Source organism: Protomyctophum bolini (genome assembly GCF_963924005.1).
Source record: "Protomyctophum bolini genome assembly, chromosome: 8".
NCBI lineage: Eukaryota > Metazoa > Chordata > Actinopteri > Myctophiformes > Myctophidae > Protomyctophum > Protomyctophum bolini.
Window position 1 is genome coordinate 39,482,140 of NC_137869.1, and position 26,155 is coordinate 39,508,294.

The 26,155-nt window shown below is 45.3% G+C and overlaps 1 protein-coding gene across 4 annotated transcripts in view; it reads right to left on the minus strand.

Annotated features, from left to right (window-relative positions):
* The window catches only part of tle5 (TLE family member 5, transcriptional modulator), a 59,560-nt gene that overhangs the window by 10,393 nt on the left and 23,012 nt on the right, over nucleotides 1-26,155 (minus strand). For 3 of the 4 annotated variants that reach the window (XR_013964548.1, XM_080771295.1, XM_080771296.1), the window contains exons 2-5: nucleotides 21,270-21,383; nucleotides 19,053-19,141; nucleotides 9,785-9,848; nucleotides 7,013-7,057 (exon numbers count right to left, since the gene is read on the minus strand). Coding sequence is in view for 3 of the 4 variants with exons in the window: in XM_080771295.1 (XP_080627421.1) it covers nucleotides 7,013-7,057; nucleotides 9,785-9,848; nucleotides 19,053-19,141; nucleotides 21,270-21,383 (312 nt within the window). In the remaining variant the exon portion in view is untranslated. The remainder of the gene's footprint in view (nucleotides 1-7,012; nucleotides 7,058-9,784; nucleotides 9,849-19,052; nucleotides 19,142-21,269; nucleotides 21,384-26,155) is intronic. The other variant, XM_080771297.1, reaches the window with a different exon arrangement.

Sequence of the window (26,155 nt, forward strand, 5' to 3'; positions counted from 1 at the left end):
ACACACACACACACACACACACACACACACACACACACACACACACACACACACACAGTCTTCCGACACACACACACACACACACACACACACACACACACACACACACACACACACAGTCTTCCGACATGGCGTATAAATGTCTCCACGGTACGGTCCCCCCCCCATGAATGAACCAATCTGTCCACAAAACTGTGATTCTAACTGTGGCTACGGTTTCCTAAATAAAGAATTAACCCATTTAAAAAAATAAATAATAAGATATTCTTTTGCGGCTTACGCCTTTTATTGGTTTTTTTTAAGGGACAGACAGTAGGCTGACAGGAAACGGGAGAGGAGATGGGGGGAGAAAGGCCGTGTCAGGCTCAGGAGTCGAATGTACGTTTAAGAACATCACTGTAAAACCCATGTTGCTGCCGTTCTACACAGCTGACCAGTTGAAGAAATCACAGATTGAGTCTTAAAGCGCAAATAACGTGCATTTTAAAACTGCTTTTAATATTTAATATCATATTGTCTATGTCCCTCAAAGTTATGTCTAATGGTTTGAGCCTCAATCACCACTCTGATATAACCAGCCCTTGTCATTTCTTTCGGGACTTTGAAAGCAGTTTTAGCTGCAGTACCACAATGTCCTGAGGTGGTGGGGGCGCTGATATGCAGATTATTTATTATTTGAGTCATTATAATACCGATGCTAGATAAAAACCAGGCTTGTTTCCATTCCATGCCAGTTTGTTTTCAATGTCCACCATTGTTGATTTTCCAAAGTGGAAATGCAAATTTGGAACTGAAGACTGAAGAAGAGGAGGAATTATACAAAGTAGGGTGACATTGATGACATCACTATGAGGACAACATCAGTTGAGTTGTTCCTGAGAGCAATTTCCATTAAAGCACCTATATGAAAGCCTGATTGTTCAAAATTGGTTATTTGTGGGGATAGAAAACACATATGGTTGGAAGCCCCGAAAACACAAAAGAAATTGAAAAAGTTGAATTTTATGTTATAGGTCCTTTAAAAACCTTCGCTTTCATGAAATATCGAGACCACTCATGTTCCATGGAAGACGCTTCAGTCTGAACACGTATTCTATTGCCAGTTTGGCCACTTCAAAGAGTCCAACTTAAAATGACTGATAACCGTTTCCATATCCGTCTCCATTTTCTCCCTTTCCTTGTCATGTTCTCTCACGGCTCATTCTCCGTCTTTCTCGTTTTCCTGCATAGTCGGTTCACGCAGAGAGCACAAACAGTACTGAAAACACAATAGCGTAAATATAAACAGGGCATAAATATACACACACACACACACATGTAAATATACACGTCAGAGACGTTCAATACACATAATGCAGCCATAAAAGCATAAGTAACTAGGAAGAGGGGCGCTCCGCGTTAGTGCTCGTCTCTGCCAGGCTCAGGGTCGCCTATAGACGAATCCATAGAGCGGTACCCTGTGGACCGGGTGTTGGAGCCAATCAATGAGGTGTCAAGCAGCTGTGCTAAATGGTGCTATACCTCAGCTACGGCTGCACCCAGGGCACCCCTCCGTGGATCATGCTATATATAACCCAGTTTGGGCGGGAACCCCTTTTCGGTGTTAGCGTTATGTCATGCTTTAGCTATTGAAAAATAGCAGATCTACAAGCTCGTAGCGCGCCACCGAGTGGCGCGCTACGAGCTTGTAGGTCTGCTATTTTTGAAATAAATCGAAGAACGACTGACACAGAAACATAGCTTTTTCAGAAAACTGTCAGGATGTAGAAGTCATATTTTTAGAATCTGATCTCAGGTCAGAATGGGATAAGTAAGTTGTATCCATCAGGCCCCGAGGAAGGCGAAATAGCAATCCAATGACATGCGGTTACATTTTTTTTTTTTTGAGTGGTGCAACCACTCTCTTACGGAGCTATGTGTGTGGGTGGCTGGCTGGCTGAGTGGGTGGGTGCGTCTGATCACGAAAACAGCATGGTTGTTTTTCACCACCTGTGCGCAACCTAACACACACTCACATATATTAACTGTAGGGGCTACTCAACTGGCGGCCCGCAGAGCGCCCCCTAGTGGCCCTAGGAATATATATATTTTGCTGGCCCGGAATCGTGTTCCTGTGGGTCTGGAACTTGGATGGAAGCACCTCTAGGGTGTTCATGATGTTATATGGTGTTGTTCTGGAAGAAACAGGCCCTTCCCACTAGATTTGGAAACAAATTGCAGGCAAAAAGTTTGGAATGTCAAAAACCTGTTTGATGCTCGTCACATGACTCCCAGGGTCGAGATCGTTGTGCAACAAAATTGGTTAAAACATCATGTTTCTGCAACAAATGGTGACATTTGTAGCATTTTTATGTGGCACACTATGAATCTCGGTGAAATTGCTTTTGTTTCTGTGATGTTTACAGGCCCCTCGGTGTGTGATAGAAATCCGGGTTCGATCAGACAAACTTTGGAAACAAATAATAGCCGAGAGAAATAGAATAGAAAACACTGGTACGATGATACATTATTATGTGTGTGTGTGTGTGTGTGTGTGTGTGTGTGTGTGCGCGCACACGTGAGAGTGTGTGTGCGCGTGTGTGAGAGTTGGTCAAAAATCTAATGGTTGCAAAAAGTATGTTTTGAAGAAAACACTAAATGGTGGAAAATCTAGAAATTGCATACACTCACAGACACTGTTGTTTGAATATATTCTTCCAACGTTTTTAACTCAAATCTTTGCTTCTGAGGGAGGGGGGTCCCTGGAACAACATATTTTCAGATGGGGCTCGGCGGACAATTACATATAAGTTTGGGGGTCCTTGACATGTTAATGTTTGAGAACGACTGACATAAGAAACATGGGTTTTTCAGAAAACTGACATTTTGTAGAATCGGTCTCGGTCGAAATGGGTTAATTAGTCTCATGTCCAGCAGCTGTGCCTAGTTTCTCCTGATGCCATAAAAAGCATAGGTGAGTTCCAGTCTACTGCGTAGATGACTGGCACTCTTCAGACGGACAAGCAACAAGGACAGAGAATGAACGGAGCAAAAGACTAGGCCTTTCACAATTATTACATAATCGCAAAATCGCAAATTATTTGAGATAATCACCATTCATTTTTTTGCATTATCGTCAGTCGTTTCCATGTTGAAAGATGTCCATACATTTTCAAACATGTTCCGAAAAAAACTAAGCAGAAATGCTAAATAGCAGAAATAGCAGATCTACAAACTTACAACATGTGTTGTAAGCTTGTACATCAACTATTTTCACACTGTTTTGGATGGAACAAATTATGAAAAATGATTAAATGTGTCAGTGATTTCTTTGTATATTTAAGTTAGTCGTTATATCTGCACTGTGCTAATTTGTGATTACGAATCCTAAAAGCCAAACAGAAATGCAAATTGTAACGTTCATATGTTCGCAATTGTTTGTATGACAATTATTCTTCGACTTAACCCATTCTGCCCCCTTTTGGTGTTTTAACTAAGCATTATGTTATACATTAGCTATTGAACGAGCTTGTAGGTCTGCTATTTTTGAAAAATCCGAGCTTGTAGGTCTGCTATTTTTGAAAAAAATCGTAAAAATGCGGCACAAATCTTTGAATACATATTCTTTCAGAGCTAAAATTTTTTTTTAATTCCGACGTCAGGCCTAAAATGGGTTCAATTTGTAACAGTAACAGCCCCTACGAAAGAGAGACAAACAATAACATGGAGAAAAAGGCGTTTTGTTTGAACTCAGTCGAGAGCAAGAGAAGAGACAGCGTAAGAAAGAGAGAGCGACAGAACAAGAGACAGAGAGGTGGAAAGAGGAGGAGGAGGAGGAGGAGGAGGGGGAGGGGGTGTACACAATGGGCCCAGACATGAATGCTCTCCGACACTCGTTTCCACACAACCCCTTCAATTTCAACTCTCTAATGGAACCGCTGCTTCTTTGCGCCCACTCTCGGCGCACAAAGCAAGCACGTGCACACACACGCGCACGCTTCGCACGTCCACACTTTCACAGGATCACACGTACACTCGCGCGCACACATGAAGCGCGGGTGCGCACACACACACACACACACACACACACACACACACACACACACACACACAATTAGCAAACACACACCCACGCAAATAATAATAGGGAGGCCCGCGTGACTAAAATCACATGTACAAATTGGTCACATGCTCAGGTGCAACGCATACACATTTGTATGTGCATGCGTGTGTGTGTGTGTGTGTGTGTGCATTTCATGTATCCAGACACACACAGACACACACGCTCACACTCACTCCTCCCTCTTTCAACAATGAATTTCTAAATATTTCATCCCTGTCAAATAAAAGAGTGTGTTGTGATGAATTGTGCTCATGAGGCAGAGCGCAGCTGTTTGTGTGTGTGTGTGTGTGTGTTTTCAGTTTGTGTGTTGCGGTACACGTACACGTGTGATTTCCTACAAATTAGCTTCCCGATTTTCCAGTGTGTGTGTGTGTGTGCACAGTGCGCGCGTGTGTGTGTGTGTGGTGTTGTGCTTTCCAGAGTATGTGTAGTACGTAGGTGCATAAAATATATGCGAGGACCTCTAAATCTGTAGAAGCAGTATACTTCTGTGTGTGTGTGTGTGTGTGCACACGCATGCGTGTGCACGACTGCACGTGTGTGAAAGCTTTGAGTGTGCGCGAATGAGAGCCACCATTTGTCAAAGAGTACTCTGCGTTCGTTCACAGTAAGGCCGTTAGTGGCCGTGCACCGTCAAACATAGGGTAGTGTGTGTGTGTGTGTGTGTGTGTGTGTACGCGCGTGTGTGTGTGTGTGTGCATGGGACAGCACCAGGTGAGGTGACTGATAAAGGCTAACCCGTGCAAGGCCCACACTTATCTCTGCCTCCCCACAGCCAGGAGGCCCACCCTTCTCTCTGTCTCCCACAGCCAGGAGGCCCACTGTTCTCTCTGCCTCCCACAGCCAGGAGGCCCACCCTTCTCTCTGCCTCCCACAGCCAGGAGGCCCACCCTTCTCTCTGTCTCCCACAGCCAGGAGGCCCACTGTTCTCTCTGCCTCCCACAGCCAGGAGGCCCACCCTTCTCTCTGCCTCCCACAGCCAGGAGGCCCACTGTTCTCTCTGCCTCCCACAGCCAGGAGGCCCACCCTTCTCTCTGTCTCCCACAGCCAGGAGGCCCACCCTTCTCTCTGCCTCCCACAGCCAGGAGGCCCACCCTTCTCTCTGTCTCCCACAGCCAGGAGGCCCACCCTTCTCTCTGCCTCCCACAGCCAGGAGGCCCACCCTTCTCTCTGCCTCCCACAGCCAGGAGGCCCACCCTTCTCTCTGTCTCCCACAGCCAGGAGGCCCACCCTTCTCTCTGCCTCCCACAGCCAGGAGGCCCACCCTTCTCTCTGCATCCCACAGCCAGGAGGCCCACCCTTCTCTCTGCATCCCACAGCCAGGAGGCCCACCCTTCTCTCTGCATCCCACAGCCAGGAGGCCCACCCTTCTCTCTGCATCCCACAGCCAGGAGGCCCACCCTTCTCTCTGCATCCCACAGCCAGGAGGCCCACCGTTCTCTCTGCCTCTCACAGCCAGGAGGCCCACCCTTCTCTCTGCATCCCACAGCCAGGAGGCCCACCCTTCTCTCTGCATCCCACAGCCAGGAGGCCCACCCTTCTCTCTGCATCCCACAGCCAGGAGGCCCACCCTTCTCTCTGCATCCCACAGCCAGGAGGCCCACCCTTCTCTCTGCATCCCACAGCCAGGAGGCCCACCCTTCTCTCTGCATCCCACAGCCAGGAGGCCCACCCTTCTCTCTGCATCCCACAGCCAGGAGGCCCACCCTTCTCTCTGCGTCCCACAGCCAGGAGGCCCACCCTTCTCTCTGCCTCCCACAGCCAGGAGGCCCACCCTTCTCTCTGCCTCCCACAGCCAGGAGGCCAACAAGCTCGTAGGTTGTAGATCTGCTATTTTTCAATAGCTAAAGTATAACATAATGCTTAAAACACGGGGTTCCCGCCCAGAATGGGTTACCACAAACCCGCCTAAAAAAAAAAGGATAATGATCCAACCATGTGGCTGCAAACACTGAAAGAATAATTATCTAATTTAAAATGCACAACGACCCATTGTAGAGACATCGCATTAGTACTAGGTTTACTGAAAGAACAAATCACACTGGTGTGAAGCGAGCGGCGCCCCACTGTGGCTGCCACACGATTGCCTTCTGAACAGTCCGACAGTATCATCGTCCTCCATGAGACGTGAATGCATTGTGTTATTGTATGAAATTAGAATTAGTTACATATTAAATAAATAAAAAAACGTGCATGTTGTAGTTCCTTAAAAAGTCCATAGACTTGGCTGCCACGTAATTTCGGAAAGCCATGCATTGGAGGGGCTAGCGCCACTCAAAAAACGAACGGAAAATAATATATATATCAGATTTGGAGTGCATGGTTACATTGCATTTACTACAGATTTTTGCATCACAATGCAATGGCTTTCAGACAAACATATCAATACCTGGGATATTATTATTATTCAAATGATGATTTCCTTTATTTGCCACACCTGCCAGCCAGATCCTGCATGTAATGGGAGCTAAAGGGGACATGATGACTACATAAGGACTCGTCCCCTGGTACCTATACGTTTAAAAACAGCCCCCGAGGTGATGGAATTCAAATCTCTAAAGCGCTTGTGAGGAACACTCAAAACAGCAGCACTGTGCCGGGACCACCACCTCACGTCAGTCACACGCCCGTCAGTCAAACCCCAGACAGCTGCCGTCTGGGAAGAGGGAGGGGCTCAGCTGTGTGTGTGTGTGTGTGTGTGTGCGCGCGGGGGGGGGGGTAACATGTCAATAGGTGGGAGTCTTCACTCCAGGCGCTGTCTTGTGACCGGGTATAAGACGCTTGATGATGATTACTGAAGTCCAGTCAGTGCAATGTCCCAAGCACGGCAAATGTAACGGGATTTATTAAAGAGGCTATTTTGAGGTGTTTTGTGACGGTTCCTGCGGACATTGAAAAACAAAGACTCACCTGCTTGTGCATCTCAATGTTGAGCCCGTAGGACATCTCATAGTACTGGAGAGAGAGAGAGAGAGAGAGAGATTGTTATTATAAAATGGAAAGGGCACAGGGGGAGGGAAAAAAGAGACGGGCAGACAAAGAAAGTGTGTGTGTGTGTGTGTGTGTGTGTGCGTGTTATGTACACTCGGTGTTAATGAGAGGGCCACCCTCTAGGCGTCAACCCTGTTAATCACCCACTCTGTCTGCAGGGGCACTGGCTCTGTCACTGGAAAACAAACAAGGATCTCACATGCACACACACACACACACACACACACACACACACACACACACACACACACACACACACACACACACACACACACACACACACACACACACACACACACACACACACACACACACACACACACACACACACACACACACACACACACACACACACACACACACACACACACACACACACACACACACACACACACACACACACACACACACACACACACACACACACACACACACACACACACACACACACACACACACACACACTTTCTTTTGCTCACTCTGACACGATCTTTCATTGATACACACGAGCATGCACGTGTGCACACGCACAGACACACACACACACACACACACACAGCCGCACACGCACACAAAGTGCTCCTCTCTCTCGCTCTCTCTCTCTCACACGAGCGAGCGAGCGAGCGAGCGGCTAGGTCCAAACGGCAGCTCCCTAAAGTAATTACAGCGCTGGGGAAATGGAGGTGCCGCCGTTAGCCGTGGGAGCAGGGCAACCTGATAGCCTATTAGAGAGGGGGGAAGGGGAGGGTGGAGGGGAGGGGGGGCTGGGGCTACGAGGCCAGGCACGAGCACGCGCGCGTGTGTGTGTGTACGTGCGCGTATGTACCTACCGTACGTGTGGTGGCGGGCTGGCTGGCTAGCTGGCTGGCTGAACGACTGCGTGAGTCGTGTATGCGAGTGTGGGTGTGACAGAAGTGAGAAAAACAAGGCGGAACGTCTGTTGCGTGTGCGCACACCGATGTCGGATTGTGGGGGCGCCGCACACACACACACACACACACACACACACACACACACACACACACATATGTGTGGCATTAGCGAGCGTGTGCGTGCGTTTGGTCTGTGTGTCCGTCTGTCTGTCTGTCTGTCTGATGCAGGGAGATCAGATGAGATTAGACCCAGTCAGAGGATCAATTAGAGGCAGAGTATCAGACGGATACACAGCCATGGCCACCGACAATGAGATTAGAAGAGGAGGACCGCGCGTGCGTGCGTGTGTGTGTGTGTGTGTGTGGTCATCGTGTGAATAAAGAGGGAGGGATAAAAGAGGGCAGAAAAAGGGGGGGGGGGGGGGGGGGGGGGAGTGGACACCTCGACAAGGGAGGGCAACGCAAAACCTTTAAGAACGTGAGACTGTGAAATTCAGATTTCGTTTTTTCTTCTTTTCTTTAAAGGAGAGGGAGATAATAAAATAAATAAAAACCTATATATTTTGTTTCATGCTTATACTGCAGTGCTGCCACTACGACTTGGATTTCCCTCAGGTTTAATACAAGGTCTGTATGTTTGTTTATCCGTCTGTCTGTGATCAATTCTTCAAGTCCAGTTAGCCGTTTACAACTATCCCTATTTAGGGCATGACGTTATATAGGAGGAAATGTTCAAATATTCTCAGATTTTAACTTGTTATTTTATTTTGGAAACTACATGGCTTAAGAGAGTCCTCTGCTTGCTCCTCCCATGGGTTCCCTGAACTCGGGGTCAGTGCTATACCCTCTTGTGACGCATGGCCAAGATTAACCCATTTTGGGTGGGAACCCCTTTTGGTGTTTTAAACATCGTTATAATTTAGCTATTGAAAAATAGCAGATCTACAAGCTCATAGCACGCCACCGAGTGGCGCGCTATGAGCTTGTAGGTCTGCTATTTTTGAAAAATCGTGAAAATATGGCACACATCTTTGAATATTATATATTCTTTCAGAGCAAACGTTTTTAACTCAAATCTTTGCTTCTGAGGGGTTCCTGGAACCAACGTATTTTCAGTCAGTGGTCAATTACATATCATTTTTGCGGTTCTTGACGTGAAATATTGAGCACCACTGATACAGAAACATCTTTCAGAAAACTGTCATTTTTTTTATTTCGACGTCAGGCCTAAATGCGTTAAGTTGGGAGAAGAACCTCACGTGAAACGGAGTATGGACACATGCAAGAATCCACACAATGTGTTGTTACACGACGACACGTCTACTTCTTGTAGTTGCAAAAGAGCTGTTAATGACGCCCGAAACAAAAGAAAACGGAGGGAGGGAGGGATAGCGGCAGCAATCATAAAATGGAGAGAACAGCAGAAAAAAAAAGAGACACAGGAGAGCAATTACAGTGCAAAGACGAGAGGTGTGGATGCTGGAGGAAGAAGATGATGATGGGGGGGATGGTATACTATGAACGCTGAACAGAGAGAGCCATAACACACACACACACAAAAAAAAGAAGAGAAATCTGTTTATTTTAGACGGGCATGCATTGCCCGTCAACAAACGTGCGCGCACATTTAGAGTACTTCATTTGCATCCACTTCGTGAGATTATACTTTGCCTGAGGACTTTTTTATGTTTATGCGTGTGTGTGTGTGTGTGTGTGTGTGTGTGGTGGGGGGGGGCACACAGAAATGAAACGAACGTACACGTACACACATCAACACGGTCACACACACACACACCGACACGCATAGAGAGCCACTCACCATGATATAATGACGCTGCATCTCAGACTTCTCGCTGGCCAGCTTGTCACACTCCAGCTTCAAACTGGTGAGGAGAAAGGAAGGAAATAAGGACCTCGTTAAGTCTCTCTATACAACAAAAGTGTCAACTTAACACCACTGGCATCGTCGTCCCTATCGTCGTCGTCACCACCGAAGACTTCATCTCCATCACCACCAAGGCCCCAGAAGGGCCACTACTACCTACCTACTGGCTAAAAGTGGAACTGCAGCGCGTTCATGGAGGTTCAGTGACGTCATGTGCGTTGTCACATGACAAGTTGTTAACTTCCGCTCACTCAAGCCGTTGAGTTATGAATGTTACTTCCGGCAGTCTTGCGGGTGCTTCAAAACGCCACTGAGCAAACTTCCGTTGCTTTGCTCCGGTCCTCACATTTTGACAGCAAATTCCGATTGATTCCGAACTACAACATGACATCACGAGCCGCGGTGAAGAGCAAACGACCGCCACCGCTCAACGTTATTTCAGCTCCGGTGGTCACCTCACCACCGAAAATCCAGACTATGAATAGGCCTTTAGTCAACAAAACTAACATACATCAATATCACCATCATCACTACCACTGTTACTTTCACCACCACCATCACCATAATAATTAATACTAATAATTAATAATGAATCAATTAGAACAAGTTAGGGTGGGGGGTGGGTGGGTGGAGTAAGGAATGTCGCGGGCGAAGGTAAACGGAGGACAAACCCAAACCGTGACTTCAGAGAGAGAGAGAGAGACAGAAAGCTAAAACATAAACATGCGTCCGTGACTGTGTGCGACTGTCACAGGCGTGGCACAGTGAGTAAAATGGCACGTCTAAATATAGTGTGTGAACGAACGCACGCACGCTCAGCTCGGCTCGGAGGCTCGTCCTCCTCCTCCTCCGTCCAACGCGACGACAACCATTAGCTGTAATCATGTCAGCGCTTGATTGTCACGCCAGGCGACAGGACAAAGGAGGAGGCGTCGACAGTCACCAACGCCTCGTCACGTCACCCCCCCCCCCCTCGTTTCCTCCTCTGCATTCCTCCCGTGGTCGTATCTGATCGAAGCAAAGCGAACTATGCCTTTCAGAGGTGTCATCCGAGGACTGGGGATAAGAGCACGAGATTAAATGAGGCCAGATATGTAGCATTGTTGTTGCACACGGCATCCGGATATGGTGCAAGATTTTGGGTGCTGAATCTGAAACCTGTTTGATGTCTTGTAATAATGTGTAATGTATGCACCGGGATGTTTCTCTCTCTGCTGGAATGACAATTCGATTACATAGTGAGCCGCTGCTGCTGGTACAATCTTGATCGTCATTGTTTAATTGTCTTAAATGGCAGGCAGACTGCCGTGCTGCATGTGGCCCAACAATGCCAAACCCCTGCCTAATGCGTGCAGTTGTTGTTTTAACCATTTCGGTGTTAGCATCATGTTATGTTTTAGCTATTTAAAAATAGCAGATCTACAAGCTCATAGCGCGCCACCGAGTGGCGCGCTACGAGCTTGTAGGTCTGCTATTTTTGAAAGATCGAAGGGCGACTGACGTAGAAGACATTTTTAGAATCTGATCTCGGGTCAGTATGAAAACGGTCCGGATGTAGAAGACATTTTTTTTAGAATCTGATCTCAGGTCAGAATGGGTTAACTGCAGCAGTGGTGAGGTTCATTACGGTGCCGAGTTCCTGGTGTCTGGAATCTGATGTGATATATAGAGGAGGCTTGACTATAGGGATGGAGCTCGTTAATTTTTATTGATAACGAGCCGGGTTCTTATCGAGCCCACTAATCGAGCATTTTCTATTATTTTGAGGAAAGACAGGAGACAATACATTCAGAACAGAACCAGTATCTTTTTACTAGGGCCTTCAAAATACAGTACATTTCTAACAGGTAATTGACCTTTTTTTTTTTACCAATAAAATTATATTAAAGAAACTGTTAAACTTTAAAGTGTTATTTTGCTTACCCTGACAGCGCTGTTTGGCAGGTATCATTTAGGGTTGACACCGATTAATTGATTTTCCGATTAATCGTCGGAGGCTCCGAAATCGATTTTAATATTTCATAATCGGGGAAAAAATAATAGAAAATAAGTAAGGCTGCATGATATATCGAACATGTACCTTCATCAGAGTGGAGAATATAAGTATAAATCAAGTTGAGCAAAGCCACTCTTCTCTGCCCCTCTCTCTAACAGACACAGTTAACGATCGCTTGTTAAGTGCCTGCCAGACGAGACAATCAGATGAAATGAAGGCAGTTGTAGAGTAGAGTGTAGACTAGTGAACTGAACATTTTCTGTTTGTTTATATCAAGTAATTTTCCATCCTGAATGGCAGTAACTAGCATACAATGAGAACTGAGAAGGTCTCTCCACAAAGGTTTACTCATCAAAACGGATTATAAAAGTGTAACCATCAAAGCATGCACTCGACAACATATAATGGTTATGTGACCATGGCATGTGCATTATATAAAATCTTAAAAGTAGCAGATCCACTTTGGGTTGTGAGCTTGTGGACCTACTACCGTTTTGCACTCTACAGGTCTGTTTAAGTGTGTCTAAGTACAGAGGGTTTACGAGGGTTGCAGCTCATTGTTATAAAGTGTATGACGGAGGCCAATGTCACGATGAATTCAAATATCTGCGATACGATTATTGTGACCGTTTTATTTTTATTTTAATCACGATAAACGATATTAACGATTATAGTCCCATTCCGGTATCTGTACACGACCGTATAACTATACTTTAATTAGTCCTAAGCAGTGTAATCATGCATATGTACCCTTCTCCTTTCCACTGTAGTGTATGTATTGCTTCGTACCGATAGCAGTCGGTCTACTCTGTTCCTGTCCAGCCTTGTCTTGCTTACTGTACTTCTGTCTGTACCACTCAGGCTTGTGCATACATATCCCCGTGTGTGATTAATACATCTCAGAACATGCCCTGTGATGCTGCTAGGCTGTCATCTCGTTATCAGAGCCTGCTTACAGAGGGGTTCAGCTGAGTTCAACTGGTATCTTATCTTGCACGGTGAGCATTGACGTGGAAACAATGAATGAATTAATATACAACTTTTAGTAGGTAAGGAAAACACAACAGAATAGCAAACAACAATTGTAATCATCAATGGTAAATATTAACAAGGCACCAAAATCGGCAGAACTGAAATATCTAAGATTGACCAATCTGTTTGGCAACACTGATTATACAAATACGGCTGGCTGTAAAAAATACTGACTCTGAACATGCATGCCTTTTGAGGGGAAAACGGGCAAAATGATTATTTTGTTTATATAAATCATAATGAATTTAAATACCCAGGAAAACACCGAAATGTACGGTTAGTCCTGTCGAGTCTGTACTGTGCAGTATGTGTGCATTGAGGTGTAACAAATCCCTGTACACCACACACACACACACACACACAGGATGACAAAAAAGGTGATTGCGATTCTGTCCATGCCTTAGCTTATTTTTTTTTTACTTTTATTGGACAGAGGGATGCAGACAGAGGCTGCTGGCAGGTGGAATAATGTGCTGCTGTTGCCGAGCCAGCTCAGGTAAACAGGCAGGCTGCACAGTAACCATCTCATCACCATTCACCTGCTCCTCTGACTCAACGCGCGCTCTGCTCTCCCACCGCCTGTGTGTGAGATGTGCAGAGGTGTGTGTGTGTGTGTGTGTGTGACACACTGTGTGTGCGCACGTGCACGTGATATTCCACTTATCCAAATTGCTCCCCATCCCTCCTACAAAAAAGGGAAAAAAAGACAGAACACAAGCCATGGCTCTGTACATTGCGTAGGCCGTGCAGTGGTGGGGGTTGTCATGACAACAGGCCTCTACCTGGGATTGGCTCCGTGCCTCGTCTGATTGGTGCTCGGTGAGCCCCCTCCGGAGGGGGTGGCCCCCGTCGGGGAGGGGGGGGGGGGCCCGCCCGGCGCTCTCAAACGACACTTTGATGGAGTTTTATTGCCGCTCCTTCCGCCTCTAAATCGCTCCTGCTGTCATCTTTATTTTGATTTATGTATTCCCTGATCTATTTATGCATGTGAACGAGGGGAGGGGAGGGGAGGGGAGGAGGGGGAGGGGAGCAGAGGGAGGAGGAGGAGGAGGAGGAGGGGGCTGAGACAGAGGAAGACGGCGACAGCTACAATGCTCACTACTAGACTCTGGGGAATGCCTGCAGTACATTTGCCTTTTTAAAGGCGTTGGTGACAGACAAGCGCGGCAGAAGCAGCGGGGAGCTACAAAGCCTGGTGTCTGTGGCGACCGAGCTCCCCCCCCCCGTACCCCCGATACGCCCCTCCCTCATGCATGTTCTGAACACACCGACGGGGGAGGAGAAGAGAAAAAGAAAAGAAGAAAAAAAAGGTATTCTTTCAACTGCGACCCCCGCTTTCTGAAGAGGGTTAAACGGCGTTGCATCGCCGCTGTGGGAATTACACACAAAAACAAAAAGGCAGAAAGGGAGGAAAAAAAAGAAGAAATAAAAAAAGGACTGCGCGGGTTGTTTCACAACGCGGGTAGTGTTTGTTACAAACACTACGACAGATAAAGCGTGTGCCAGGGCTTTCATCTGCTCTCACCTGTCTACATTGAGCCTATGTGTGTGTAGCTGGCAGAGAGGGAAGTCTCTGGAAGGTTCATAGAGGACAGGTGGAACAAGAGAGAGACGTCGTCCTCAGGCAGGGAATGGAAAAGCCTACACTTCAAAAGATGCCAGACTCGCACAGCCTGGCTGCTGAGGAGGAGGAGGCGCTGTTGGGATAAACCTGCAGTTCTTCTCCCCGGGCCTTCCCTCAATATGTGTGCCTTCAAAGCAGGGATGGCAGGGAGGTCACTTATAAGCCACGTTCAGATAATACGGATACGGCGGTAGGAGAGGCGCTCATATATGTATACCTGTACATTTTGCGGCATGATGCGCTCTCATTCTTGGCGGAATAGTCGAGTACAGTACCGGTACTTGCAATACTCGCGTGAGATTATAGGGCCGAGTAGCATGCCGGAGGCTCACCTGTTGGTTCACCAATGAAGGAAGAGTGTTTGAGTGTGTGTGTGTATGTGTGTGAGAGTGATAAATTAAGACAGCTGCAGTGGATTAGTAGCCTAATCAAGACAGAGAGAGATACAGAGAGAGATGTGTGCAGGGGCGTGCGCGTTTGAATACAGGTGCAAGGCATCAGTAATCAGCAGAGAGAGAGAAGCGTTAGTGCTCCTGTACGCCACAATTGGAAGGGGGTCTCGTCCGTCCAGGTATTTTCTTTTCTTTTGAAAAACATGTACCATACAATACCATACAAGCCCACAACGCACTGACTAAGTCAATGCGCAAGACAAGCCATTTGGAGAATAGAACTCAATAGCATCCATCCCTCTGCAGGCGGGCCGGCAGACCTGCTGTAACTTAATCAGTTGAAATAAATAAAAAAGAGAAGGAGGGATGGTTTTCTGCCGAGTAAACAGTAAACAGCTATGAAAGTGTCCATTTACGGGAAGAACAGAATAACGTGACAGAATCATCATCACTCATTATCACAGAGGTGGGCTCTAAAGTAATGATGAAACATCTAAAAACTTAAATCAGACTGTCTTTCATCACCTCACGTGAATTCACTTATCCCCTGCCAGATTCAGATGTAGATCTTAGTTGGGAAAACTGCCATAATAATATAAAAGCATATCCTCAGTGTGCATCTGTTCATGATGTATTATTACTTGCGCGAGCAGAGCGTGCGCAAGTGCTGTTTTCGGCTGCGTATGTCGTTGACACCCTCGGCCAATCAGGGCGCTGCGTGCGTACGTCGGTGACACCCTCGGCCAATCAGGGCGCTGCGTGCGTACATCGGTAACACCCTCGGCCAATCAGGGCGTTGTGTGCGTACTTGGGTGACTATGGATCGACCGTTTTATCCAAACCATGGAGAGCTCCGTAGATTTCGAGTTATTCCCTTTTTAGTCAGCCTGTATAAAGGGAGGTTGGCGCAATCCGGTCTAAAGAAGGAAAGAAAAAAAATTAAAATAAAAAAATAAATCAGCGATCCGGTTTGATATCAACAATAAAGCGAACGTTACGCCAGAAGCGAGTATCCCACCGACTCGATGGCGGGCACTGTGGTGGTGTAGAAACGCGCGTGTCAAATTTGAAGTCGGATTTTTATTCTCCAACGACTCTTATGCCGTATCGGTATCGATCCTGTCTCCAAATAACTCTGATTACTTTCACAGATGCTGTTGACGCAATAATAACATGACCCGTCAATAGTTTAGTACTTGCAGAGCGGCAAGAGGCTCAGCTGTTGAGCCCTCACCCTTCACACACACACACACACACACACGCCAACGTGTCACCTCAGAGCAGGCTGGGGGGAGTGGGGGAAGAGTACGCAGCGCTGTGAGCAGGGCTCCACGCTTAGCATTTCTCCAAGTAGCACGTGTTGAAAAATCTAGTAGCACACAAATAATTTTTCTGTTCCATACCTCTAATACGTGCAACACATAGATAGACAATATGTTGCTCATGGATGGATAGACAGGCTATCCGTTTTTTATCCTGCTGTCCTATCGTGTTAGTGTGACATTCAGTGCAGAGGCTGCTCGATGGTGAATTAGTATTGCAACATTCTCCTTGGCTTTGACTGCTTCAGTTCAGACAGTAAATCAGTAGTCTACTGTAGCCGATATGTCCGATGTTCTAAGCTATAGTCTGCTATGCAGGAGGAGGTCGGACAAACTAAACCTCAGCGAGTCGGCGTGGTGGAAGGAGGTGGTGGGGGGACAGATCTTTGCCTTTTTTTCGTTGCACACAATGACCCCTGACTGACTGATATAAATAATCCAGCCAGTTCGGTCATTCGTATTATCATTTACACTGCGCGCACGCTTTTGTAAGCAAACGCTAAGCAAGGGTTGTTTTTGATGAACATCAATCCGTCCACTCCATGTGTGTGTGTGTGTGTGCGCGTGCACGTGCTTCACCCGCGTTTGGTTAAAAGTAAGTTAAGTTTGAACTTTACAAACAAACTTTAAAAGCAAACAATAAAGCCCTTTGAATTGAATTGAATTGACAGGGGAAAGAGCAGCGACACAGGGAGGGACAGGGCGGTGGGAGCAAAGAGGACAGATCTTTAAATGAACGCCGCATTGAGCCTCGACACGTTGTTAGCTTGAAGATCTGCTCTTTTTGGCGAACGACAATGCCGTACTACAGAATATAAATGTAGGTATAGAACTGCGACTATAGAATGTGCACTTGCCGTATCCTTTTATTGATCCCGCTTGAACGGTCAAGTTCTGTAGTCGCACCGGTGCTACAAATTGAAATTTACAACTCGCACGGTGCTGTTTTTAGTGGCATATGCGAGTACCTAGTCGCACTGTCGAGCCCTGGGTGTGAGACTGAGAGAAGCCGTATGCCATATAATAGCAGTAGTAGTCAAACAGCGAACAACTTAACAGAACTTGGAGAAGGTTTCTTGTACATATTAACCATCTCAATCTGCTGCCTCCTGGTGGACGCAGAGCCAACTGCCAGACTGCCGAGCCGTTTGTAGTGTGACACACGCTGGGACTCACATACTGTTTGGGCGGCCATCTTAGATGCTAAATAAATAGCGTCAATGCTAGCGAGCTCAAATGAAGCCGTCCTTGCTCTAGAAAGTGCCAATGTTCCCCATCTAGAACCTCCGAACATTGCACGTTTTATCCAAACCATGGAGAGCTCCGTAGATTTTCGAGTTGTTCAGCTTTTTAGTCAGCCTGTATAAAAGGGAGGTTATGCAATCCGCTGTAGGACGATAGGATCCTGCAAATAACCGGTGATCGGATATAGGCACCCCTAACAGAGAAACCATTCCACTGTACATACATGCCAACCTGGAAGCTTGTTTCAGGCTCTGTCGGCGGTATATTTAATCGGTCAAAGAGATCAATAACTGTGGGGTAAACATGATTGATTTAGGCAAGGATCAATACAATATCTTTACTCCCAAGCCCGAGGACAATGTGGAGGCAAAGGCAAGGCAACAGTGAGACAAAGACTGGCACACATAGGCCGAGAGTTAAATTTACATTCAAGGATCTCACGGTGCGTTTGTGTTATTTCTGCCTACTGAGGCAGAGACCGACAGTACAATATTAAATTATATTCCTGAGCGAGAGAGAGAGAGAGAGGGCTGCTGACTGTAGGGAACAGGCATGGCTCGCCCACACGAGAGACATAAAAAGGCATCAGGTTAATGTTCACGGATAGAAAGGTTTACACGCTCACGTGTAGCTATACTTAAGTGGCCAAAAATGTTGTACTACTGCAGTACTGGAAAGGCTCCCAATGAACGCGTGTGTACTTTATGAATTAAGAGTGCTGATGAAAAAGAACATGCAACACGCAGCAACAAAACAGTGCGTTTGTGCATGCGTGTGCCGTGTATATACTGTATGTAACTTACAGTAAGATTGAAAAACCAGTCAGATTTTAACCCATTCTGGGCGGGGACCCCTTTTGGTGTTAGCATCATGCTATGCTTTAGCTATTGAAAAATAGCAGACCTACAAGCTCATAGCGCGCCACCGAGTGGCGCGCTACGAGCTTGTAGGTCTGCTATTTTTGAAAAATCGAAGAACGACTGACATAGAAACACGGCTTTTTCAGAAAACTGTCAGGATGTAGAAGACACTTTTAGAATCTGATCTCGGGTCAGAATGGAAAACTGTCAGCATGTAGAAGACACTTTTAGAATCTGATCTCAGGTCAGAATGGAAAACCGTCAGGATGTATAGAAGACATTTTTAGAATCTGATCTCAGGTCAGAATGGAAAACTGTCAGGATGTAGAAAAAACTTTTAGAATCTGATCTCAGGTCAGAATGGTAAACTGTCAGGTTGTAGAAGACACTTTTAGAATCTGATCTCGGGTCAGAATGGGTTAAAGAAAAAAGGTCCAGAACCTCCCGGGCCGGAAAAACCGGTGCTCCCTGTTTTTTTTTCCTCGATCTTACGGCTTTCTCGATTTTACTGTAACGTACGTGTGTGTGTGTGTGTGTGTGTATCTTCCTATTCACTTTGCAGTTTAGTATTACAGGTGGGGGGGGGGGGGATGTTCAATAAAGAAAAACTAAATGGTACGTGTACAGCCTGAAGATATGCTGGCACTCTATAAAGAGCAGCACTTTAACTGCTTTTAACTGCTTCTTGTGCGTACGTGCGTACGTGTGTGCGTGTGTGTGCGTGCGCGTACCTGTGGTACTGTGCTTGGAGGAACTGGAACTCATCCTTGATCCTGTCACATGAGTCAGAGGTGGTGAATTTCAGCTGCTGTGATGAAGCCTGTCGGAGTGAAAAGGGAGAACGTCAGACACAAAAGGAGAGCAGAGGTGTGTGTGTGTGTGTGTGTGTGTGTGTGTGTGTGGGGTGGAGAAGCATAGAGCAGAGGTTGTTCATTTTTAAAGGACTCCCCGGAACTCTGAGACTATAGTGTTTCAAATGGAACCGAATGCAGCCATCTGTACACTGTCAAGAGTTACAGACCTGTAATGGTCCATTTGGAACCACCTTAACCCATTCTGACCTGAGATCAGATTCATACGAGGTTTCCACTGGACAACACACTGGTCTGATTAACCCATTCTGACCTGAGATCAGATTCTAAAAAATGTCAGTCGTTCTTTGATTTTTCAAAAATAGCAGACCTACAAGCTCGTAGCGCGCCACTCGGTGGCGCGCTATGAGCTTGTAGATCTGCTGTTTTTCAATAGCTAAAGCATAACATGATGCTAACACCAAAATGGGTTCCCGGTCAGAATGGGTTAAGGACACCCAGGGGTCCCTGGACCCTAGTTTGAGATCCACGGGCATAGAGGACAAATAAAAAACAAAAGGCCATGAAATCAAACCGTTTCAGGTATGTGCAGTCTAAAAGGGCCGAGCAAGATACTAAAAATATTAACCACTTGAACCCTAGCATCCATATTCTGGGGCTGACGTTTGGTGAAAATATTCACAGAGCACAGAGGGGGATTAGGAGGACAGCAGAATTACTTCAATGTCTCGAATAAATTTGGATACGGAAACTTTTTTGTTTCCGTATCCGTATTTTACGGCACGGTGTGGTAACCTAGCCTGGGATACTTGGCTGTAGAAATGTTTGTGTTGGTGCAACACTCACGTAAACGCACACTTGACGTGTATTAAAAGTATGGCCGATTTTGGCCTAGAATAATAAAATGTTGTCGGTCGGTCACGTTGGCCCAGGCCAGGAAAATCCTCACGGAAAACCCTGATTTGTACATTACTAAAAGCTAAATGAGCAGGCTAGTGCAGAGGTGACTGACCCTTCCATTCCTTCCTATCGGCCCGCTTGTAAAGTTTGTGGTCTGGAACACCGTTTCCCCAAACAGTGTGTCAGGTCCCATTTGTGGGTCCCTTGTTGTTTGCTTCCTTCATTATATTTTTATATATATATATTTTTTTTTATATAACTTTATTTAGAGGATTTTCATTTTGATAGACAAACAACCCCACATATACAACAACAACAGCAACAATAATAAAACCATAAAAGATGATAATAATAAACAGGTAACAAAGGATATACATAAATAAAAATGAATAAAATCAGAAATAATAAAATACATACAATAAAATCTGCCTTTTACTAGATTAAGGGGCTACACAGTGAACCGACCAGACTCTAACCAGACAGTAGTACAATTGATAAAGGGAAATAGGTTACCAGTTACCACACATACAATTATCACTATAAAACATGTCAAGCAAAAAAGAAAAACTTTGAAAGAGTTAAGAGTGTACATTGTTTCTAGAAATCAAGGGAAACATGTAGACATGTAGGAAAACACTTATAACAGCTAGGATCAGTGTTGTTTTTGGCAGAAAATTTCTATTTTAGTTTTAGTCACATTTTAGTCACCTGGAATGTTCTAGTGTTTAGTCTAGTTTTAGTCGACTAAATGTCATACGATTTTAGTCGACTAAATCTACAGTTGATTTAGTCGACTAAAATGTGTTTTGACAGGCCTTGATGTAGTTGTAATGACATATTTTACACTTTGGTTGCATGCTGAAAATAGCAGATATACACTCTCACAACGCGTCGCAGCGCGGCGCGTTGTGAGATTGCATATCTGCTATTTTCAGCATGCAACCCAGCATAAAACTGGATCTCTTGTCCACTAGTCCCTTACTAACATTTTAGTCTAGTTTTTATTTGTTGACGAAATTGTCAGTATATTTAGTCTTAGTTTTAGTCATCATAGATTCGTTTTTATTTAGTTTTAGTCAGTGAAAAAAAAGGTAGTCGACGAACATTTTTCGTCTTAGTTTTAGTCGACGAAAACAACACTGGCTAGGAATACAGCATCAAGAGATAGTGAAAGGGTGAATTCAATGAAAGGGGGACCAAGCCTTTACACATTTCTGGTCGAGATTTTAATTGTACCTGTTGTATCTGAGCTTCTCCAACGGTATAAAGGATAGAACATCCTTGACTTGACCCAACTTGTGAATGTTGGAGGTTTATCAGATTTCCAATTGCGGAGAATAAGTCTCCTCGCTATGAGAAGAAGAAAAGAAAAGAAGAGGAAAAAGCTATGAAATGGGCTTGGGGAGAGGTAATTAACCCATTCTGACCTGAGATCAGATTCATACGAGGTTTCCACTGGACACACACTGGTCTGATTAACCCATTCTGACCTGAGATCAGATTCTAAAAATGTCAGTCGTTCTTCGATTTTTCAAAAATAGCAGACCTACAAGCTCGTAGCGCGCCACTCGGTGGCGCGCTATGAGCTTGTAGATCTGCTATTTTTCAATAGCTAAAGCATAACATGATGCCAACACCGAAATGGGTTCCCGGTCAGAATGGGTTAGGGTTGGGATTCGGAACCGGGTCCATTTCAGACCCGGTTCCGACATGCGGAAAGCCGTGCCCGCTCTCCCCACAGCCGGCGGGGGACGATCTGATGCAAGGCTGGTTCACGTTCCCCAGGCTAGTAACGTAATGGAAAATAAAAACTACCAACGTCCACAGGGCTTTTCATTAGGCGTATTGTGCAACTGTATTTTATGAATCACGTTAACTATAGAGCCAAATCAATTTGTCTGCACTTACTTTTACAACTTCTAAGCAACTCGACTGCTTTTGATTTGGCTCGGAATTAATCGCGCGACTGTTGAGAGCCCAGCGTTTAGGTGCATATATACCTCCATAGATTGATTACTTTATAAACAGTTTGCAGAAAAAAACAGTTCAATACAAGGTCTGCTAAGAGGATTTTATAATCCAAGAAAGCACTATGGCTTGTTTCCATTAGGGTGAGGGGTCCTTCATATTAAATTAATCTGAACATTAAAGACAACATTTGTCACCACAACAATAACATTATTGTGTACTGTATATTTAATATACAGTACAAATTGAAACAATGATATTGTTGTGGTGGCTAGCTGCTGCTGGTGGTAGTGGTGAAGTTTAAATAATAGTGCCACCTCATAATTGTAAAGTGCATTTTCAATAATTGAATTAATTAATTTGTGTTTATTATGTACTTGGTTAGGTTAGTTATAATATAAGCATAATCTTTGTCAGAAAAAAAAAGGGAAAATATATATATTAGGATCCGTTAAGGGAACCGGAACCGTTAAGAGGGATCCGGGAAGGACCAGGAACCGTTAAAATCCTAACGAATCCCAACCCTAGAGGTAATTGGTGCATCGTAGTCGGGAACTCCAAATATAGCAGTTATCGGGTTGGGCGCAATTGGTATTTGACAAAATGGTTGAGAAGGCATCACAAATACTATTCCAAAACGGGTTCAAGGAAGTGCATCCCCATTATGTCCAACAGAGGCTGGCTCCAGATCACATCTTATACAAGTAGAGTCAATGTCAGGATACATTTTAGATAGTGCAATAATGCAAACAATGTATTATTTTGAATTGAAGTAGGCAATGTCTAAGACAAAGAGGACACTATGAATAATACGCTTCAAAGAGAGTTCCCACATCTCTTCCTCCAGCTCTTGTTCCCAGGCTGATTTTGTTTTATCCAAGAGAGGAGGGCCAATCTCCTGTAAAGCCTCATATATATATATATATTAGATATGCTACCTTTGGTGTATGTATGGGTCCCAGTCTAGTACAGTGTCTATTATACACTTATCTGGCATAGCTGGAAATGGAAAGTGTTCTCTAGCAAAACTTAGAACTTGGAGATATCTGAAAAAGTGAGAATTTGGTTACATTTTATTTTTAATAATTATTTGAAAACATTTTCAACCGATCTACAAGTGCCCAACACAGCTCGAAGTGACGCGTAGATCGCGCAGATAGTAGATCTGCTATTTTCACTAGTTTGGGTCCCGGGGGGGAGACGACATCAAATTTCTCTTTAGGACCACGGGGCCAAAAAGGTTTAGGAACCACTGGTCTAGAAACATGGGGGGGCCTTATGCCACTCACTCTAGATAAGAAGAGATTCAGTTAAAATGCCTAAAAATAAATGTAGGCTTCCCATGAAGTTTGGGTCCCTGCCTGCATTGTGAAGCCATATCATAGCTCTATAGCAGGTCTCTCTGTGTGTGTGTGTGTGTGTGTGTGTGTGTGTTGCTGCTGCTGCTGGTAGCGCTTATTGCCATTCCGTGCACACTTCATTCCCCAGGCAGGCTATAGCAGCCAGCCAGCGGATGGCCTGGTTGTGTGTGTGTGTGCGCTGGGAGCCCGCCACGCAGCGAGCATCAAACCCAAATAGGGACCAAATCTCATTATTTCGCAGCAGGCTGCATAATGGGTCAGGTGGGAAATCGACATTTCCACCCCCCCCCCCCCCCCCCACCACCACTACTACTATGGAGTGCCGAGCGGCGGCATAAAAAGCCTCAGAAATCTGATTGCAGCACTTATGAGAAGGCAGCCTCGCCACCGTTAGAAATGACCTGCCGCTTTGTACTGCGCTCCCCCACGGCACACCGCCAGGGGTTCAGTTTCTAACTATGAATAGGGCCGTTTGGCATTCCAAAACTTAAAGGAAATAACGTTGAAACTACTGGATTTCTTCAGGTTGAATAAATAGGTATGGTCTAATGTGGCGTATAGTCGTGTCCAAGTATATGCACTGCAAACATAGCCTATTTGACCAACGGAGGAAAACGTTGGTTTGGACAGGACAAGAAAACGAGAATAACTTCACTTTCACTGGCTCAAAGTTGGCTGGCAGATTTTCCAAGAATGGAGGAGGGCCATTTTGAAGCTTTTAACATGAGACAGGAAAACCGACTCTAAAGAAGACAGGTCAATGTATTTGACAGAGCAAGCTAAATTGGAAGATGACAAACCAATAATCAGTATTCAGTAGGCATGTTGACGATTCTCTCAACTCACAAATACGATTCGAAGACTCCCACCCACACTTTTTTTTTTTACACACCCTCTCAAATTGCACTGCACTCAAATTGTGACTTGATCGCAAATTTAAATTGTCACCAGCTTGAATCAATTTGAATCGATTTACGATATATCGTTACATGCCTAATTAGTACAATTTACTATCATGTTCCCAGTTCCTATGAAAACTTCAAAGACAGACAGGGGCCTGTAGTGGGTGCAGCGAGTTGAATTATTAAGGCTTTCAAAAGTTCCGAGTGAGAAGTGCCGACTGCTGACATCGTCATGCTGCCAGTGCCAGCCACCATATACATAAAACCTCAATCCGCTCAAAGCGGGACTCGGTATATAGACGAAAAAGGCTCAGCTGTAAACCTTCTCCATTATCTCTCCAGTCAGCCAGACAGACAGACAGACAGACAGCCAGCCGCGGCTCAGACACTGCATATATATCAGCTAGGCTAACGACATGGGGCCTGCCGTGCTGTGCCACGTAAATCCATGTGCAGAGTAAACACAAGGCAGTCCCAACTAACAGGCTGCTACACAACTCTACCCTGCACTGACTTGCTCCCCGCGCCGACCGTCCCGTGGCATGGATTCTTTCTTGCATTTTGCTCGTTCAGAAGAGTCGACGTGCGTGTGTGTGTGTGTGTGTGTGTGTGTGTGTGCGTGTGCTTTGCGCTAGAGGCGGAGTCATAACCCTAGATCTGATTTCCTCCCCGTGTAGCAGCAGCAGCATGCAAAAGTTCTAAATGCCAAAGGTTGGCTCAGTCAACAGCCTCAGGTACAACATTCCACTCTATGGAGAGAGAGAGAGAGTGACAGACATAGAGAGATGGACGGACGGACAGACAGACAGACAGACAGACAGACAGACAGACAGACAGACAGACAGACAGACAGACAGACAGACAGACAGGGCATTAAGCAACTAGTCGACTAGTTTACTAGTCAACTAGTAAATCCACTAGTCGACCTTGTTGGTACTAGTTGATAGGAAAAATATATATTTTTATTTTCCCGATTTTGTAGGCCTCAAGATCGGGCAGATTATATTATTATTTTATTTCTTTTACACATAATAGGTAGTTAAACAACTAGTCAACTAGTAAAAATGACTAGAAGTGAATGCCATAACAGACGGACAGAGACAGACAGACAGACAGACAGACAGACAGACAGACAGACAGACAGACAGACAGACAGACAGACAGACAGACAGACACACAGACAAGACAGACAGACAGACACTAAAGAGACAGACACAAAATCTAAAAGAGAAAACAATACAAAGCAATTATAGAATGAATGGCAAAATTGCAAAATGAAAAGAGACGGCAAGAAGAGAAAAAAAAGAAGCAAGCAAGACAGAAATAGAGCCCTGCCTCGGAGTAATAACAGAAACAAGATTCTACAAATCTACAACCTGGATCAGAGAGGAGACCTAAAGGGCTAGGTAATGCCTTTCATCCACACAGCACTTAGAATAAGGACATGGTTGGCTGGCTGGAAAAGCATTTTCATCTACAGTACCAGAATTTACTCGTTTATTTACTTGTAGATGAATAAAACTAAGCTTTAGCACTTTTATGTTTTGAACAGAACATAACGCTATAACACAATGGCTGAACGACTGCCAAAATTGGCTGATTATACCAGTAGACAAATAATAAATAAATAGAACGCACACACAAAAAAAAGGACCAGAGCCAAAATAGTGACTTTTGGCTGACAGCTGGTATTCATTTTTTTTGCCTTGCTGGAGGTAAGCTGGCAGAATAGCACTAGTCAGGGCCCCCCCTGCGTCAAATGGAAATAGACAAAGCACAATTGCAACTCAGTTCTCCCTGGACATTACTCAAAGCAGACAATCCCTGACCAAGGTAACTCAGGGTTATATTTTCACTCTCCACCTGGGGCTGTCGCAATTACACATTTAGC